The 18,459-nt window shown below is 51.0% G+C and overlaps 1 protein-coding gene across 7 annotated transcripts in view; it reads right to left on the reverse strand.

Annotated features, from left to right (window-relative positions):
• The window catches only part of SUN1 (Sad1 and UNC84 domain containing 1), a 51,468-nt gene that overhangs the window by 6,531 nt on the left and 26,478 nt on the right, over positions 1 to 18,459 (reverse strand). For 4 of the 7 annotated variants that reach the window (XM_080830221.1, XM_080830222.1, XM_080830225.1 and 1 more), the window contains 14 exons: positions 15,414 to 15,611; positions 14,743 to 14,826; positions 14,384 to 14,494; positions 12,800 to 12,898; positions 12,215 to 12,308; positions 11,409 to 11,467; positions 11,125 to 11,270; positions 10,452 to 10,691; positions 7,601 to 7,687; positions 6,348 to 6,391; positions 4,967 to 5,102; positions 3,517 to 3,771; positions 2,975 to 3,059; positions 241 to 356 (listed from right to left, as the gene is read on the reverse strand). In XM_080830221.1, the coding sequence (XP_080686347.1) occupies positions 241 to 356; positions 2,975 to 3,059; positions 3,517 to 3,771; positions 4,967 to 5,102; positions 6,348 to 6,391; positions 7,601 to 7,687; positions 10,452 to 10,691; positions 11,125 to 11,270; positions 11,409 to 11,467; positions 12,215 to 12,308; positions 12,800 to 12,898; positions 14,384 to 14,494; positions 14,743 to 14,826; positions 15,414 to 15,611 (1,754 nt within the window). The remainder of the gene's footprint in view (positions 1 to 240; positions 357 to 2,974; positions 3,060 to 3,516; positions 3,772 to 4,966; positions 5,103 to 6,347; positions 6,392 to 7,600; positions 7,688 to 10,451; positions 10,692 to 11,124; positions 11,271 to 11,408; positions 11,468 to 12,214; positions 12,309 to 12,799; positions 12,899 to 14,383; positions 14,495 to 14,742; positions 14,827 to 15,413; positions 15,612 to 18,459) is intronic. The other 3 variants (XM_080830226.1, XM_080830224.1, XM_080830227.1) reach the window with 3 other exon arrangements.

The raw sequence follows: 18,459 nt of genomic DNA on the forward strand, positions 1-18,459 counted from the left end.
CTGCAGCCATCAGCGGGGCCAGGCCGCGCTGCAGGTATGCACCGGAGGGACAAGGGTGCTAGGCATAGCCAAAGCCAGGGCACCGGAGGGCCCCCATGGGTGTGCGGACCCCCAGAGCTAAGCCCTTGGGCCAGCAGCCCCCCACAGGGACACACGCCATGCCGCACTCACAGGCGGCCACAGAGCGGCTCCTGGCTACCACCCGCGACACGGGGGAGGGGCAGCCAGATCGGGACTCACCTGGATCACGACACGCGGGGACTGTGAGAAATACCAGAGCGGGATCCCAAAGAGGCTGATGAGCGCAGTCTTGGTCTCGTATGTCTCAGAGCAGCGCGTGCTCAGGATGCTCCCACCTTAAAACAAGGTTCAGAGCAGCCTCAGTGTCTGCGCCCACCCCCGACCCCGGCCCCTGACCCCGGGGCAGGGGTCTACCCCCTGTAGGGACCACCCGGCAGGGATTCGCTGCAATGGCTTCCACTTTGACAAACAGCAGTTGACTTCATGGTCAGCCCAGCCTCACACGGACATCTCCCAAGTTTGGGGGACACAGGTGCCACCCCCAAAGCAGCAGCCTGTCTGCCACTCTAGGAGCGGTGACTCGGTGACTCGGAATGCGCTTCCATGCCTCTTACTAGAGAAAGAGCAGGAGTGCCTGGGTGGCTCAGTGGATTGGGCCGCTGCCTTTGGCTTGGGTCATGATCTCAGGGTCCTGGGATCGAGTCCCACATCAGGCTCTCTGCTCAGCAGGGAGCCTGCTTCCCTCTCCCTCTCTCTCTCTGCCTCCCTCTCTGCCTACTTGTGATCTCTGTCAAATAAATGAATAAAATCTTTAAAAAGAAAAAAAAAAGGGCAGCGGCTCCAATAGGCACTGCGGTTCCCCGACAGGCATGTGTCATCAGAGGGCCAACCGTCCCCAGTATGACAACGGGCAGACCTCAGCGGCTGCTCGGGGGGCCGGGGTCAGGGGCCACGTCTGCTAACCTGACAGGTCCAGGGCTCTATCTGGGGTGACCTAAGTATTCCAGAACGACTACACTGAAAACCACTGAATCCCAATGCTTAAACAGGGTGAAGATTAGCTTATGTAAATTCTATCTCCATTAAAAAGAAAAACAAAACGAAACAAAAAATATATCCAATTGGCCCCTCACCAGGAAATCAGGCAGACAGGGTGCTGGTGCCATGACAAGACGGTGTGGGAAGCAACAACAAATACTTGAGAAAAAATAGTATAAAATAAAAGCTGCTGAGAAGTTTGTATTCCAAGCGGGGGGACTGTCAAGGTGGGGGGCCCATCAAAGCCCCCCCACAAAGGCACCTGTGGGGCTGCAATCCGACTCCTCCTCTGATCGTGAGCCAGCAGAACCAGGAATTTAAACAAATCAAGATGGCTTGGACCTTGTTGATCAACAGACCTGAACTTCTGAACCTCTTGATTACCTTTTTAAATGTTCTAGCCTCATTTAAATTAAAAAAAAATTTGGCGTCCTTAAATATGGACCCCATAAAAAATAGTCCTTTAACTTACAGAGTCAACGAATGCCCTGAGTAATGACAGAACCTTCGGTTCAGCATCATCGAAATTACCGCAATTCTACAGGATGTACAAATCTGTCAGGATTAGCTATGCTCCCAAGAAAACAATGACCCAGCTAAATGGTTAAAACAGCATTTGATGTCTCTGAATTGAAATGGTTTCTTCATAAATCACTGCATTTCAAAAATGTGTAATTAAAATCATTTAATATTCTAAAAAAGTCATTCTCCACAAAATATACACTGACAACAGTTCAGAGCCTTCCTGACTTGGGGACGCTGGGAGGGCAAGGGGGTCGCACGCAGCGGAGCTCCAGGCCAGCGCAGGGCCCACAGGGACCAGTTCCTGACCAGGGGCATCACACGGATTGCCACACTGGCGGGGGAGAGTAAACCAAGTCACAGCTGCCGCACAGGGCTCTCTGACCCTTTCATCAGCTACCGTGCATCAAGAACCTCCTTTCTCTGAGAAAATGCTGGTTCACTAGCCGTTGATCTGCAAGTCCTAAATTTTAAAAACTCAGAAAACCACAATTTTCGGTGACACAGATGGTAGATACCAAAACCTCCCCTAAACATACGTGATGTCCCTTGGAGCCTTCACCCCTCATGCAGTACGGACATTCACCCGTTTCCTCAAAGAAATGCTCCCATGCTTGATCCTGGGACACCATCCCAAACGTCACCAAAGGCGCAGGTGACAGAAGACGTGTGGACCTTCCCTACAGCGCCATTCTGGTGGCTCACACACACCTGGCCCAGAGGACGGAGGCCCAAACCCGGGGCCTTGCACCACTTGCCCCAACTTAACAGACCGCCACGTTCTCCTTCATGTCTCTGCAGAACTCAGGCAGCCCCCCACAGCTCTGCTCATGGTGAGGTATCACAGGCAGCCTTCTGTCTGCCACCCGTCGCCCCCATGGAGGGAAGGCTCCCATGGGGCTGGTCCCCGTGTGCAGCAGACACAAACCCGCCGCTCACTGGACACCTGGAGGGACATGTGCTCACGCCACCAAGCGCTCTGGGAAATAGTCTGAGAACTGCTGCTCTAGCGTCTGTTATGGCACCTCTACACTTCAATTAAAAAAAAAAAGAAATCACACTTGACCCCACGCCAGATCACAAACAACCAATGCTTCTGCGTCAGGAAACTCTGATATAACCCAGAAGAACCCAAAAGTGTTCAAATGCCCCCAGCCTGGGATTCTGCTGATGCAAGGAATTACACGGGCTTCTGCCAACCTATGTGAGAGCCACACACGTCACCAGCAGCTTGTCCACAGGAGAGGCTGACAGTTCCCTAGGTGGCAAGCTCGAGGGGCATCCCTGGAATGATGCTCTTTCTCAGCATCAGCTTCCAGACTGCTTATGAATGGGGCAGGCAGCAGCTGGCCACCAGGTGACCGTCATACTCAGTAAGCAGGAGCTCACTCACCGCCAGACTCCAGAGCGAAGTCCACCATGCCTGTCTTATCCTGGGAATACAGCTTCAAAGCGTTGTTGACAATGACGCGTGCTTGCTGGATGGAGCCAAGGGCACCGTGGGGAAGACAAGACTCAGCGTTAATGGGAAAATGAAGGCCAGACGTTTCCTTCAAGAACACATTTCCAGTTCATTGTATCTGGGGGCAGTAGGGTTGGGGGGATTCAGTCCTGTGCCCCCACCGCAGGGGCCTTCATGTGGACGTGGGATGGGGTTGCCCTGTCACCCAGGGCTCACACAGCCACAACAATCCTGAGAGGGAGAATCTGCGGGTTCCCCAGAGTAAAGCAAGGACTACGGTCTGGGAAAACAGCTCAGCACCGCGCTCCTGGGCAGTTTCTGTGACTGCAGATGCTGTACAGCCGCCCAGGTGGACGGGATCTCCGGGATGCGAGCAGCTGGGTCCCAGCCACAGGGCAGTACTGAGGGCCCGCAGCATCACTGCCCCAGCTCGGGCACAACACACACGGCACCCCAGTCTCCTACACACTCACCGCCTCTGTGATTCCCGAAACCCCCGCCTCCTTGGCAGCAGACACCACAGTTTCAGAATCCGGAACCTGCTTCGTCACGGAGATGTAGTGCGTAATGTTCTTCAGGATCTGCAGCTCCAAATCCCGTAACAGAGCCTGCAGGTCGTCCTTGCTCACGAACCGAGAAGACAGCGCCTGCAGCAGCCAGTCTGGGGAACCGCCCTGCTCCCCGTCCGAGAACAGGAGTCTGATGGTTTCTCGGACCTGGGCATCTACCTAGGAAAACCACACGCAAGCAGAACATGAAGTTACTGTTCTAACAAAATCCTCAACACTCCTGTTCCGTCACCTGAACACCTCAAAACTCTCACGAGGCTTCTTGAATACCCATCATGTAACTGCGACAACTCTCCTCCTTCACAGTTTGAGAACCGCTCCAGAACTGCTGGGTTATAGACACCGGGAACACAAGAGCACCCGGGGAGCTGAGGCAAGAGCGGCTCCGTCCACCTTCTCAGCAGGCGTTCAGCGCTGGGCGCCCCGGAGGTTGGTGTGGAGACAGGGGAGCCCCTGGTCTTTGAACTCGGACCAGTGAGTAACCAGCCACACCAGCGACTGAGGTGTTACTTCACGTACGCTAACGACGCCCTTGCGTGTCATTTCCACACCCCCCTCTTGCTCAGCATGAGACATGCAGGGGAGAAATAACACTGGGAGGCCCAGCCCAGCCCCTCAGAGCTCAGGGCATCGCACACCTTGGACACCCCACTACGCCCTCCCCATCCCCGCCTGCCAGCGCTTCCACTTCTGCTGGGGGAGCCCCAAGAGTATGGCTGCTACTGGTTAAGAGTGTGCATCTTCGTAACTGCTCGGCACCCCCAGACAGCCCACCCCCAAAATGCTGCGGGCGCTCACGACGCCGCCAGGTCAGCCCGGGAGCCCTGTCCTTCTTCTCCTTGCAAACGCCGTCAGGGGAATGCTTCCTCCACGTCCCCACTGTCCCCTCTCCTGGCGACTTCGGGAGCTCTCTGCTGAGCGGAAATCAGTGTACCGTCTGTGTCGGAATTTCTCTTTCCCAACCCATCCACCTCTGCCTCGCGATGACGTCTGCCATGCGAACCTTCACGGCTGCGTTTGCACGCAGCTGTTCACGTATGAACGTCCAGACTCTCTCTCTGTACGAGGCAGCGTGGGCCCAACGCGCCCGACACGCGACCCCACGAGGCAGAGGCAGCGTGACCCCACCGGGCTGGCACGTGGCCATGTGCATGTGAAGAAGCGTGGGAAGCAGCACAGTGAATCGTTCACGTATTACAGGAAATCCCAGGAGAGCTATTCACTACTTTATCTCCGATGTTTAAACACTTCATATGTAAGAAGATAAAGGTTCTAGAGAAAGTTGAAATCAACTTAATATACCCAAACTTCAAGTGTTCTTTTCCTTTCTGTGAGAAGACACTTTCCAACTTGCCTTTCCGTGGATGCTACGGACCTCCTCACAGCTGCTTTTCAGATGCTGCCAACTGGACAGTTCAGACTTCAGCCGACCGAGCTCCAGCTCCAGGTGTGTCACCACAGAAAGGAGGCGCTGCTCTTTGTCAGCGCCACTGGCCAGTGCACAGGAGGAGGGAGGAGGAGAGAAGTCCGCTGTCAGCAGTCACACATGCGTCAACGTGGCTACAGACCCGCGGGGGGGACCAGCGCCACCCCAGACCAGTCGAGACTACACCCGCCTCTATCTGACCCACCTTAACGTGGACACCAACCATCAGCTTCGAGTCAGAGCCCATAGAGACCCCCGCCCCCACCCGTCCACGCAGCGCGTCCACGCACCCCGCCCACGTCAGTTCATGCATGTACACACACCCCGTCTGGGTCCGGTCATGCACCCACAGAAATGAGACAATATTTATCAATAATCACCATAAAGTTGAATATGAAATTTTCAAGCTAATGGAACAGATAACTGAATTAAAAATGTATGGCTGCAGAGTTTAATAATTCTATTTTATATAGGAATTGTACATTATGATGCAATATATTGCAATATTGTATTTTTTTAATAAGTCAGTGTAGTTGGTGAGACACCAATAATTCATTCCTCAAAAGAGCAGACTTCAGGATAACCCTTTTAGGATCTGTGTGTTAGCATACCCACACACCTTTTTACGGCAGTAAAGGGTCTGGAAGGGAGTAACATGTATTAACACTCAAATCTATCCCTCGGGAAAGGGTACATGGGACCTGCAGTGACACAGGGTCTCTAACACACACAGGAACCAGAGATGGGATGGTGCTTCGTTAAAGCTCACGTCTGGTCCGAGCAGAGCTACAGGAAACCGTAGAGCAACAGGAGGGGACAGGTGTCCCATCTAGACACACATGGCGGGGGTGCAGAGAGTCCATGTCAATAAAATGACAGGTGTGGGGAAAGGTGCTGTGAGTGAATCGAGGAAAGGGCAAGGCCACACTTCCAAGAGAATTCAGGGGGATGGACAAAAGCAGCCCATGTACCACACCCCCAGGAAACCATCAGGGACAGGAGGGTCACTCAGATTGCCAAAAACATAGGTCAGGGGCGCACAGAGCCACACACATGCCTGAACAGCTGCCGTGACACTGAGCCCAGGTGCAGACGTCTGCCCACACCAGGGTCCTGGCCTGGCTCTGAGAGCACCCTGGTAGTAAGGCTCTTGGTCCTCGGGTGGCACCAAGGGCCACCCAGAAAGACACAGCTGGGAGCATGTCCACCAGAAAGCCCAGAACGCACGGTGCACACAGCGCCCCTCGGGGACGTCTGCTGCGTTCACACAAACACAAGACCAGTATTAATTCATCTGAAAGTAGCCTACCTAGCTGTTCTCAGCTTGGTCTGCTCTAGTTCCTTTTGGATGGCCTAAAAAGTATGAGAAAGAACTGTTTAAACAGGACCTATATACCAACATTTCATAAATCACACACTTAACATTATTTCTATATGAAACTACACGTGTTTACCTGTGATTTCCACCCCCCCCCTTTAGTTCAAAGCCCAGACCTGCCTGCTGGTTGGAAGGCAAGGGATTTTTAGTTTTTCAAAATAAATATAGGTTTTTTTGGTTGTTTCCTTAAGGATTATACCATTCTTTTTTTTTTTTTTAAGATTTTTTTTTTTAAGATTTTTTTTTTTAAAGTAATCTCTATACCCAGCATGGGGCTTGAACCCACGACCCCGAGGTCAAGAGTCACATGCTCTTCCAAATGAGCCAGCCAGGCACCCCTCAAAGTAAACCCTAAGAAGACATACAAGAAATATTCAGAGAGGTGCAGAAATCACACGAAACACCTTGGCGGACATTCAAAACGGCAGCTCCTGCAACCAGCACCCAGGCCACGGAGAATACTGCCGGCACCTCTGGGAAGTCGTTTTTGAAAGGGGAAGGACCAGACCGTGACAGAGTCACACATGGAGATAGGACTCAGGAACAGGGTCTGTTCACTGATGGGGGCTGACACCACCACACCACGTGGGGAAGCCATGTCCATTCAAACCCCAGCTGAACGAGGTCAGAATCCTCCAGCACAAAACAAAGCAAGGACTACGCTCCTGGCCTCTGGTTTCCTTCTCCAGCCGTCCCCTCCCCATTGATACCACAGATTCTGCTGTCAGCAGGTGACTGGGACTTGCCTGGTTCCACGTGCAGGAACAGGACAGCTGCCCCAATACCCTCACGCTGCTCCATGTCAGCCCTGAATCCAACGTGCCAGAGCGCACCACTGTCCCTATGGCTCAGATCAGTGCAAACATCCCAGCCACCCCCAACCCCCTGCCAATATCTGATAATAACAGCTTTTCCAACAGAAAATTAACACTGTCTAAGGTTCTTGCTCTACAAAGTCACTGTGGAGGAGGCTGTGTGACCTCAAGGAGAAAAAGGGGCTCGGGCCCCCTGGAAAAAATGCCTTTCTCTTGGGAGTCCATGAAAAAGACACCCTTGTGCAAGTCGTAAAATGATCTCCCGGGGCGAAGGCAACACTGAGAAAGCTTTCTCTTCGAAGACTGAGGAGTGCGAGCACACAGACGGACGCAGGTGCCCTCTCGTAGAGGGAAGGTCAAGGCGCATACCTCAGACTTCTCCGTCAGCTTTCCAAGAAGGTCTTCTAGGTTGGAGAGGCGCAACTCCTGCTCTTGGCGGACAGTCACAGCGTCAGTCTTGGAAAGGAACACAAGTGGGAGTTACGCTGCTTCCACACAGAACCCCAAACACGAGACTACCCGGTCACAGCCTGGCCTGGCGTCCTCAGGGGGGCCCCTCAGTGTCCGCACATCCACCCCTCACCTGAGCGTGCACATGCCATGTGGACAGCCCCCCACGTGAGGGAGGGCAGACACACCGACCCGCTCTCCAAGCTCACACACAGTGTGCGACACATGACGCGGCTCTAGTAAGGACCCGACCAGAGCACCACCCCGAAGCACCGTTTCCTACGTGCCTAAAGGGCCTTTCCTAGCACTGAACACACAAGCTACTCCTCCAGCTTGTGAGACGAGAGCAACAAGCGTATCAGAGAAGCAAGGGAATTGCTAAAAAACTATGGTTTGCTTAACCTATGCCCAACCAACTTGTTCAGCAATTCTTAGAAGGGAGAGGTACATGCGGATGGTCAGATACCGTCCCTGGAGAAGTCACTGCCAACCATCCGCTCAGAAGGCAGGGACGGGCACCGTGTGCCCTGAAGAGACTGAGACCCAGGCCAGAAGATACAGAAACAGAAAGTAATTTGAATCTTTCATTACTGGAGGTCATGCTTATTAATCAGACCCCATCTCTTCCAAATTATAACCACAATGAATTTATAGAGGCTTACATAAAAACAAATTAAAAACGAGATAAACCAGAGCACAGGGATGAAGGTTAGCTAGACAAACGAACCCAGGTGGCTGACACACAGAAAGGGCGGCCACGAATGCCGCCGTGAGCTTCCTCACCGTTGCTGCCCGCCACCTAACTCTGCGCCACAATGAGAGGGCCCACTCTCTCGGCTGTCCACCAGTGCAGCTGGGAACCTAGGCTCCCACTGCCCAGGCAGCTGGTGGCGTGCTGGACGGCATGGTGCAGATGCATGGCACAAACACACGCCGGGAGGGGGTGGGAGAGGACCAGGGGACCGAGCACAAGTGTGAGCTGAGCGCGGGCCGCTTCAGAAGCCAGCCTGGGATCGAGGGACTCCCCTGCGACAGGATTAGTGTCATAGGTACACCTGCGCACAGGTACATACTGGAGAATGGGGTGAGAAGACGCTTAAGCTGTACTCAACTAATCTAATTCAGAACCCAGTTCTAAAGCGAGCCCAGACTGCGTAAGATTTCAGAGTTCACAGAACACAACACAACTGATGCTTGGTTGTTTTTCTGAACCGTCATCTCTTTCCTCTACAAGAGAAAGAAATCACCACAACCGAAGGTTGCCAAGAGAATTAGGATTTCACAGCCATATCATCCCTGTGGTGGGGACAATTATTTCAGAATGCCTCACCCGAGAAACGCTCTTTAAGATCAACGGGTTTCCTGCCATGACTCTACGCTCACCTAGGAAACGTCCCGCCCACAGGGACAGATTTCATGATGGGCCAACTACAACAGTCCAGCTATTTTTTTTCCCAAACAGCATCTCCCTTGAGATGGATAAGCTTCAACCCTTCCTACTGGTCCAACTTGTCTGCAAAAAACCAGCTAAGTTCCGTTCACCCTTTCCATGTAACAAAGCTGTCAAACAGCCAGTAAGAACAGGCCGATCACAACTGTGTCAACTTGGATTTGACGGAAATCATCTCAGTTTGAGGGTCAAGAAACTGAAAAGCAGCAAAGACCGAGGAATCAATGCAGGATGCCAAGTGCGCCTTGAGCAGATGCGGGAACTCCACGTATGGCCACCTGGGGCCATGCGGAGGTGCCAGCGTGCCCTGATCCCCCTCGGGTCCCGTGCTATTAGCACATTACAGTGACAACTACTGACGTGCCTCGGGCCAGACCAGAGTCAAGACAAGGGCCATTCGTTCACCATCACAGGTGAGAAGACAGTAACTTGAAAGGTGGGAGGGAAGGTGGTTGTCAGGGGGCACCCGGCCTGGGGATGGTCGGCCTGAGGCCATGACTCTATGCTCTAGCTGGAGGTTCCAGGGACAAGAGACAGGCCTGCTCAAGAGCACGGCAGGACCCAGCTTTGTGCAGGAACTTGGGGAGGCCTGGGAGTCCCCGGGCCGCAGACAGACTGCACCAGGCGGGGGAGGGGGATGGGCAGTTCCTTCTCTACTGTGCGGAGGACAACTGAGGGGGAGGGGCTCTGAGACAAGACACTGAGGGAGAAGCAGGCTGTTCGGGCAACAGGCAACACGTATTTTAAAGATTTCCTTCCAAAGTACCTAAATATTGAATAAATACTCATCTTGAAACTTAGGAACATAAACATCAGTTTTGGGGAAAACTGACAATTCTTTCTTCAAGGATACTGAATAAACAAGACATTTTTGTTCAGGGTTCCACATGGAACAGCAACTCCTCTGAACTTCATTACTGTGAGACTGATCACAGATTTGAACATTTGTGCAAAATGCATATCAAATCAAGCTGACAAGGAAACTTCACTCAATTAGTAGGTTCAATCCTTTATCAAAGTAAAATGCGGGTCAGGAACAACTCACAGACAGCACCAGGACCCGTGGCTCCCAAGAGCAAGCCTCCCACCATGACTCTATCCCTGACACCCGCTGCTCCCAGCAACCCGGCCCCCAGCGGGACGCCTACTCTGCCAGTGTTCCACCGGCTGCAGCTCCCGATCCCGGGAAAGCATCAGGAAAGGCCCTGGCCCTTGGCACACTGCTCCCAAGAGCCAAAAAGCACGACCACTTGTCACAGCAGTGCCTCTCCTGTTCATCCCCAAACAGAAAGCAAACACTTGAGAACCCCTCAGCATTACCTGAGAGCCCGACAGTCTGTTGGCACCCATTTCCTTCAAGTGCTGCCCTACCACATGCTGAACCAAGGACAGTGTCCCCTCGTTGTCGCCGTCCATCTGGTCCACCCGTGCCTGCAGATGCTGAAGCACAGCGGCTAGTTCTCTAAGCTTCTCATCGTGGTTGCGACACTGTCCAGACAGCGAGGTCATCTCCCTTTCCACTTCACTCATCCGATGCCAGCGGTAAGCCTTGTCTCCCTCCTGCAACAGTGAGAGCAAGTCCAGCAGCACAAAGGAGACATCAGGCCTGGCATCAAATAACCTCAGGGCACTTTCAGGCACAGACACAGAGCACAGTATCACAGTGGAACGTCCCTACGACACGTGTGGACAAGCTAAAGGACTGGACAGGACAGTGCCCATCCTCAGGGATTGTCCTTACGGGGCAGACTACAGGGGCTTGACTTTCCTTCTTACTTTCTATATTTTCCAAAGTAATGCATACTACTGTTTTTTAAATTAACATTAACTAAATGAGATTATTTACCTATGCATTACTTGAACTACCTCAGAACACTTAAGGAGCTATAAAGCTTGCTGATTTGACATTTAACAATACTTTCTGAACCAGGGCACCTGCTCTCTGCAGAACACAGAGGGGGAACGCCGCAGAAGAGGGCTTCTGTGTGGTTACCTCCAGCGGCCGGTGCAGGTGAGACGCGTCTGGCGTAAACGTGCTTTCAGGGCTGCCCACCCACCAGGCTCCATATGTGCGCGTCCAGTTGAGCACAGGCAGGCCTGAGAGGAGGTCCCCCTGGCCATACAGGGACAGACCTGCACCTGAAGGGGACAGGGGCCAACCATATGCGTGTGTACGGACAAGGCTCTGTGACGCATGCACTGAAATGTTAAGTTCTCCCCTCACTGACATCTTTGTGTGCAGATACGCATCACGGAGCTAAGTCAAAGTTTACTTACCTAGTAAAAGTAATAATGGAATGAGCAAGATTAAAAACTTGCAGATATTTCGAAGGCACCTAGGAATAAAAAGAAAAACTTAACTTGGATATAACAGAGTCACCATTCTATTTTACCTCTCTGGGTAATTTTACACAAAATAACCTCACCCTTATCTTAAAATGAAAGTCTGCAGTATTAGAAATGCAATTACAATTGTTTTTTGTTTTTTTTTTTTAAAGTAGGCTCCATACCCAACATGGGACTCGAACTCAGGACCCCGAGATCAAGAGCCTCATGCTCCTCTGACTGAGCCGGCCAGGTGCCCCAGAAATGCAATTCTGGTGTTATCTACAAGGTCTGTATACACCTGCAGGGACCTGTCTACGAAACGCTGTCCTGGCCCACAGTGACAACCAACACACTCACTCACTAGTGACTCGTACAGCATCGTGCTGGGCATTAAAGGACCTTGGCTACTGGCCCACTACAGTCACTCACCTGGGGCTGGGGTTGTGGAAGCCAGACCCTCTCCCAATCTGCATAATCCATGACAAAGCCCTTAACTCCTATCCACTGGGATTTTAAGAATAACAGCTGCCTTTCCTTTCTTACAGGAATAGTTTAAAAAGTTACATAAAAACATGAAAACACTTTGTAAAATATAAAGTGATATAAAAAAGACAAGACATTAATATACCAAACTATAAAAACAATGTAAACATAAACCAAATCATTATTTAAAAAAACAAATCAAATTATATCCTGCAATGAGCACAAAGTCAGCTCTTAAAAACACCAAATTGATACGATATTGGTTTCCTTACCTTGTAAGAAGAAACACATTCAGCCAGGAAATCAAAGTAACAAACTGGTACCATCCAATCCCTAGCCACCAGAATATTCCAGAGGCTGCCTTCCCTGAAAGAGAAAACACCGAACATTCTAAAGACATGCTCTTTGGAAAATCAAACTCCTAAATGGACCGTTTTCGTGCAGGTCAAGCAAGAAGCACAAGGACATCCGCTAACAAATACGGTGTAAGTATGTGAAGACGAAGTTAGGGATGGCGCGTCCTGAGGGGGTATGTCCACACACTCAAACACGGGAACGCTGAGGAGCACACAGAACGAGCTACGAATGAGGAAATCCCAAACCCATGCATTCTCCATGCCAGTTCAGCGGAGCAGCTGGATGTCCACAGGACCCAACACAGCAGGGAAACGACGAGCGCTCATGCACCCAGAGCACGTATGTTAGCACGTCTAAGGCAATGACATGTGTTAGATCAAGGAGCAAAAGCATGGGATCCTCAAATGAACCTTCCATTTGGCTACATCAATCATTAACTGTAGGTGCCTAACGGCCAAAGACTTGCCGAGAGTGCTGACAGAGAAAGCCAAAATAACCACCTGGAGCCATCACAGCCAACCAGAGGACCGACAACAGTGTCTTCGACACAGACCATCCCCAGCCGCCGATCCTTCGCAGCATCTGCACCAGCAGGTGACCTGTGACAGATAACGTGTGCAAGAGGGGCACACTCAACACATACCAGAAAACCCGCTCTCGTATGCATTTTACCAAAATTCTCTCAAATCAGTTCACAGTCTCTTCTCAGGGTAAAAAAAACAAGCAAGTCGAAGCAAGACTGAAGTTCACTTAGGAAGGGGTGCTACATACGGAATGGCTAGTCACCTCTTCCCACAGAAACACAGACACCCTGGGAGCTAGCCTGGCACCCCCCTCCCCCACCCACATATTCACAGTTGGTGCTGACACAACTTGCAGAGAAAACCCTGCAGACACCAGCAATTAGTTCCAGCTGACAGCAGGAGGGCTCACTGCTCCCAGACCATTCTAAAGACTACCTTTATCAGGAAACAAGTATCTGGGGATTACAAATGGTGCACCACTGGATGGCCTAATAAGACAGTAAACTTTGTCACATGTCACACATTATAGAAGGCAGAAAACTGCTTATGAAACCCATTTTGGTTCAGTTTTTTAAGAGTAACTGCTGGGGGGAGCCTGGGTGGCTCAGTGGGTTAAAGCCTCTGCCTTCAGCTCAGGTCATGATCCCAGGGTCCTGGGATCGAGCCCCACATCGGGCTCTCTGCTTAGCAGGGAGCCTGCTTCCTCCTCTCTCTCTCTGCCTGCCTCTCTGCCTACTTGTCATCTTTCTGTCAAATAAATAAATAAATAATCTTAAAAAAAAAAAAAAGAGTAACTGCTGGAAGTCATACACTCTTCTAAGCATGTGTGTGTTGACTCTTGACACTATACTTGATGTGAAAAGAAACACGGTTCAAAGGGATTCTTTTAATCTATCGTTTTGTTTTATTAGCAGTTAAGAGACCATTATTTTTGAAGCTCAACTTAAAAAAAACTGTCTAAAAAAGGTGCCCTTTGGTCGCCTGGGTGGCTCAGTGGGTTAAAGCCTCTGCCTTCGGCTCAGGTCATGATCCCAGGGTCCTGGGATCGAGCCCTACATCAGGCTCTCTGCTCAGCAGGGAGACTGCTTCCTCCTCTCTCTCTGCCTGCCTGTCTGCCTACTTTCGATCTCTGTCAAATAAATAAATAAAATCTTAAAAAAAAAAAAGGTGCCCTTTGGCAAGAAGCTTACAGGTATAAATTGGAAAACCTCTAACTTCACGTGTACGCCTCCATGTGGCAAAGGCTCAGGACACAGCAGTCACCAGAGCGATGCCGTGTGTCCCGGCAACCAGGCATGGACAAGCAGCTTCTTGTCAGACCAACTGCCCCGTGGGAGGGCGACCAGCCTTTCTTGGCCTCTGATTCATCTCAAAGCAAGCTACTTGCCATACATGTAACTTTTACTAAATACATTTACAAAAAAGCTTTTCAAGAAAGACATCCTCTGTATTTTAAGCTCAAGTCAGTATTACAAGCACCTGACGGGCCAATACAAAGAAGGAACTACAGCATTTGTGAAGAATATGATAAAAACAAAATAAAAAGGTGCAAATGACAACCTGCATAAGAAAAGATGTGCCAAATGGCCCCTGCTACCCTTTTTGGACTGGAGGACTGCGAGCGGACAGCTGTGTACGTCTCAAGGAGTTCCTTCCTCTTACAGTCATCACCTGCGGGTGGTGGTGACAAGCAGTTAATTTGACAAATTATGATGCAAACCTGGTCCATCGGAACTGTGCACAACAATGTCAGTTGGAGAAAATTAGGAAATTACACACAAAAAGAAAACAATCTAAGCAAATGCAATCTGGAGGCTCCTGGCCCCTACAAGTGTACACGAACAAGGGGGTGCCCGGTCCGCGTCGGCAGCCCCACACCGCCCCCTGTGGGAGCCCCCGCACCGTGAAGCCATACTTACACAAGGACTCCCCTGTCACACTGAGGTGGCCGTCCTCTCTGAGAAGCCCTCCTACATGCACTGTCCCACAGTGACTGGAATGAGCTGCAACACACGCAAAACAGGCTCAGAGACCCTTGTCCAGGTGGGGTTCTGATGCATCCCGGGCACCGACGGGGCCACACGGTCCGAGAGGGCGCGTGCCAGGCTGATGGCTGCCGGCTCCCGTGCACAGGTGAGGCATGGTGGGGCAGTGCAGGTGGCAGGCCAGGCTGCGGGGGGAGGGAGCTTCAAGCCCCACCCGGCCGAACAAGGCCCAAACAGCCAACGCAACACTGAGACAGGCCCGCTTAGGAATGGCTGCCAACAACTACATTCTAAATGCCACTCATAATAAATGGTTTCTGCTTTAAAGAGGTCATAAAAATCAAAACTTGAGTACGTTTAGTTTTTAAAAAATGACTTTAAAAGTGCTGAAGCACCATTCCCCTTTCAGAAAGTGGAACCAGTACAAGAGCATGGAAACCTCCATCAGCTCCTCACAGGAAGACCCCAGCAAAGCGTCACGAGAACATCCGCATAAGAGCACAAGAGGAGAGACGTAGAGGAAGCACCACGCTGGGAAAGGAGTGTTTTTTCCACCTTGAAAGCATTATTAGGTGGAAAAAAGAGGAAAAAAATGATTTAAATACCTTTTGATTCATGGCTTTTTGATTTATAGCTTTTTGATTCATGTTCTTTTGATTCGTAATTTTTCAATTTGTAATTTTCTGATTCATAATTGAGCTTCATTAAAACCACTCGAAAAAGCTGGACTAAGAATGATGACAAGGATGACGAAGTGTTCTTGGCCAGCCACAAAATCCTATCCGTGTGGAAAGGGGCACCGCCTATTGAAAAACCGTGAACACAGTTATTTCTTCCCAAAAAGTCAACACTTCCTCCCCCTGAAAAGTCAGATAGCCAAATCATTCACTTTGGGCAAAACAGAACCAACTTTTCACACGTTCATCAGAGATGACAACCTGGGAGGAGCTATAAGGACACATGTCACCTCCTGACAGAGGCCGAGCTGCACAGCAGCCCCACACTGAGAGCCGCACGCCACGTCTCGGTCACAGGTGAGCCTGCACGGAAGAGCCTGCATGAGGTGACTGCACCCCAATCCTGCTCACACACACTCCAAAGCCTAGATACCTGCTCACCACCCACCCACCGTCCTCTGTCACCTGACAGGAAAGGACCCCCAGACATGTCCAGCAGCTTCAGGGACATCTGCTAGAGCATCTATCTGCAACCAGTGGCATAAGCCTCTGCGAGGAGCCGGGCCATCACGGGACCCGCTATCCTCTAATATCTGTCATTAGTGCCTGCGGCTTCAGAAGACACCACAGGATCCCTGACAACTTTTCCTCTGTTAACCTAAAATGGGTAAAGTGAGAGTCTACAAGTTACAGTTGCTAGAAGTTTTTATTCCATCAAGTGTAGACCCAGAAGCGCTTCTGAGACCCGTCCACATCCTCTCCTGGTTTGGGAAACCCCGCATGAGGTCAGGATGTCTGGTGTGCGGCCGGCCGGAACCAGTGAAGTAGGGGTGGGAGGGATTTTAAAGAAATGAGTTTTTTCATGTTTCCTTTTTCAAACTGCCTACTTGGTAGCCACCGGCGATTGGAGCACCACACTGAAATGCCCGTGGAACGGCGGCGAGCCGACCCCGCCGGCAGCAGCACCGAGACTGTTGCCCGACCGCGATGCTCCGGGAACACAGGAAACGCTTGTGAAGAGGTGACCTGAGGTCCATCCCACTGATAATCACACACACTGCAATTCCACCTCTTACCCAAGGAGCCGACAAAATATGGGCAGCACGAGCACACCAGGATCCAGCAGAGCACAGGGTGAGGATGCTCACGCCGCCACGGGGCAAGTCCACTGGGCTCTGGCTTCTGGGAGGCCAGCGGGAGTCCACTTAAAATGGAATTGCACAAGAACTTCTCTGTCCCCAGCAGTGACTTTTACTTAGAAGGTGCAGACTAGAACTACTTTTTAAATATTCCTTAACTGCTGGCTACAGTTCCTTTGGGGGAGCGGGGCTGTTGGGGCTGCCTGGCACAGGAAGAGCGCATGCACAGCTGCCTCCCCAAGCCCACAGCCACGTCCAGGCAGCCTGCCGGCTCCAGCTGCAGCCACGCATGGTGGGATGGGAACGCCGGACTCCTCCGTGCGCCCAAAGGAGATGGGCACGAGTCCCATTATTCCAAAGCCTGAGGCTGGTTCCATGAGCCACAAGTGGCTCTAAGCCACCAAGACGAATGACAATTTTTCCTCAAAAAAAAAAAAAAAAAAAAATCATGTCAAAGCCGTGGCCTCTCTCCTTTCTAAGCTACAGCCAACAGAAGGTGTAAGTTCAGACCTGCCACAGGCAAGACAGAGGACACGGACTGTTTTTTCCATTTCTCATTTCCTGGGTGCCTCCCTATGAGGCCTGGGAAGGCCCCAAGGGCCCAGCTTTCCATGCTTCCCAAGAGGAACCCACTCTGTCCGCATGCGGACAACCCATCGGTCCCCTGCTCTCCTGTAGAGCACTGCTGGATGTCCCAAGGAAAAGACTTCCAAGTCTTTTAAAAAGTCTTCTGGATGGGCACCAGAAATTCACGTCCTATCACGGCTGCATTTCACCCGAACCTCGAAAGGCTGAGGACTCAAACCATATGGCTCAAGTGGGTCCAAGAGCACGAACACATCCATTCTCTCTCCAGTCTGTCTACCACAGAGAAGGGTTTGCCCACGTATACGAATACATACACACAAGGGACACACCTGGGGAGCACTGTTTCCAGAAGCATTCAGAGGGGTGCCTGGGTGGCTCAGCTAGTGAAGCATTCGACTCTTGACTTCAGCTCAAGATCATGACTTCAGGTCATGATCTCAGGGTCATGAGACTGGGTCCCTGTGTCAGGCTCTGAGTTCAGCGCAGAGTCTGTCCGAGACTCACTCTCTCTTTGTGCCCCTCCCCCTGCTCATGCACGTGTACGCCAGCACGCTCACTCACTCTCTCAAATAAATAAAATCTTCAATGACATACAAACAGAAAGAACGTGAATGTCCATCTAGACAGACACTGATTAAATACACTCTGATACAACCATAAAGGCAGTGTTAGGTAAGCATCGGAAAGAATCAAGTCCACCCAGGGCGCCTGGGTGGCTCAGTGGGTTAAGCCTCTGCCTTCAGCTCAGGTCATGGTTTCAGGTCCTGGGATAGAGCCTCGCATCAGGCTCCCTGCTGAGCTTCCCCTTCTCTCTCTGCCTGCCTCTCTGCCTACTTATGATCTCTGTCAAATAAATAAATAAAATCTTAAAAAAAAAAAAGTCCACCTGAACAGGCACAGAACACAAAGCTGCAAAATCATATCCACACCATGCTGGCGTTTAAACAAAACAAATGACATATTTCTATAAGTGCACAAAAGCAAAATGGAGGAGGTAGTCGCACATTGTGAATGTACTAAAAATGCCAGTGAATCATATACTTTAAGACGCTTAACAGCTAATTTTATGTTAGGTGCATTTTACATCATTTTAAGAAGCAGAAGAATTCGCTGTGATCTCCTACTCTTAGCACCACTTCCTTCTAGAAGGGAGACCAGATAGGGATAGAGGAAGGACAAGGGGAAGGAACCTCTTCTATCTGTACTATTCCAAGACTATACAACCAGAACAATACGTAAAAACAAAA

The sequence above is a fragment of the Martes martes genome, assembly GCF_963455335.1.
Source record: "Martes martes genome assembly, chromosome: 18".
Lineage (NCBI taxonomy): Eukaryota > Metazoa > Chordata > Mammalia > Carnivora > Mustelidae > Martes > Martes martes.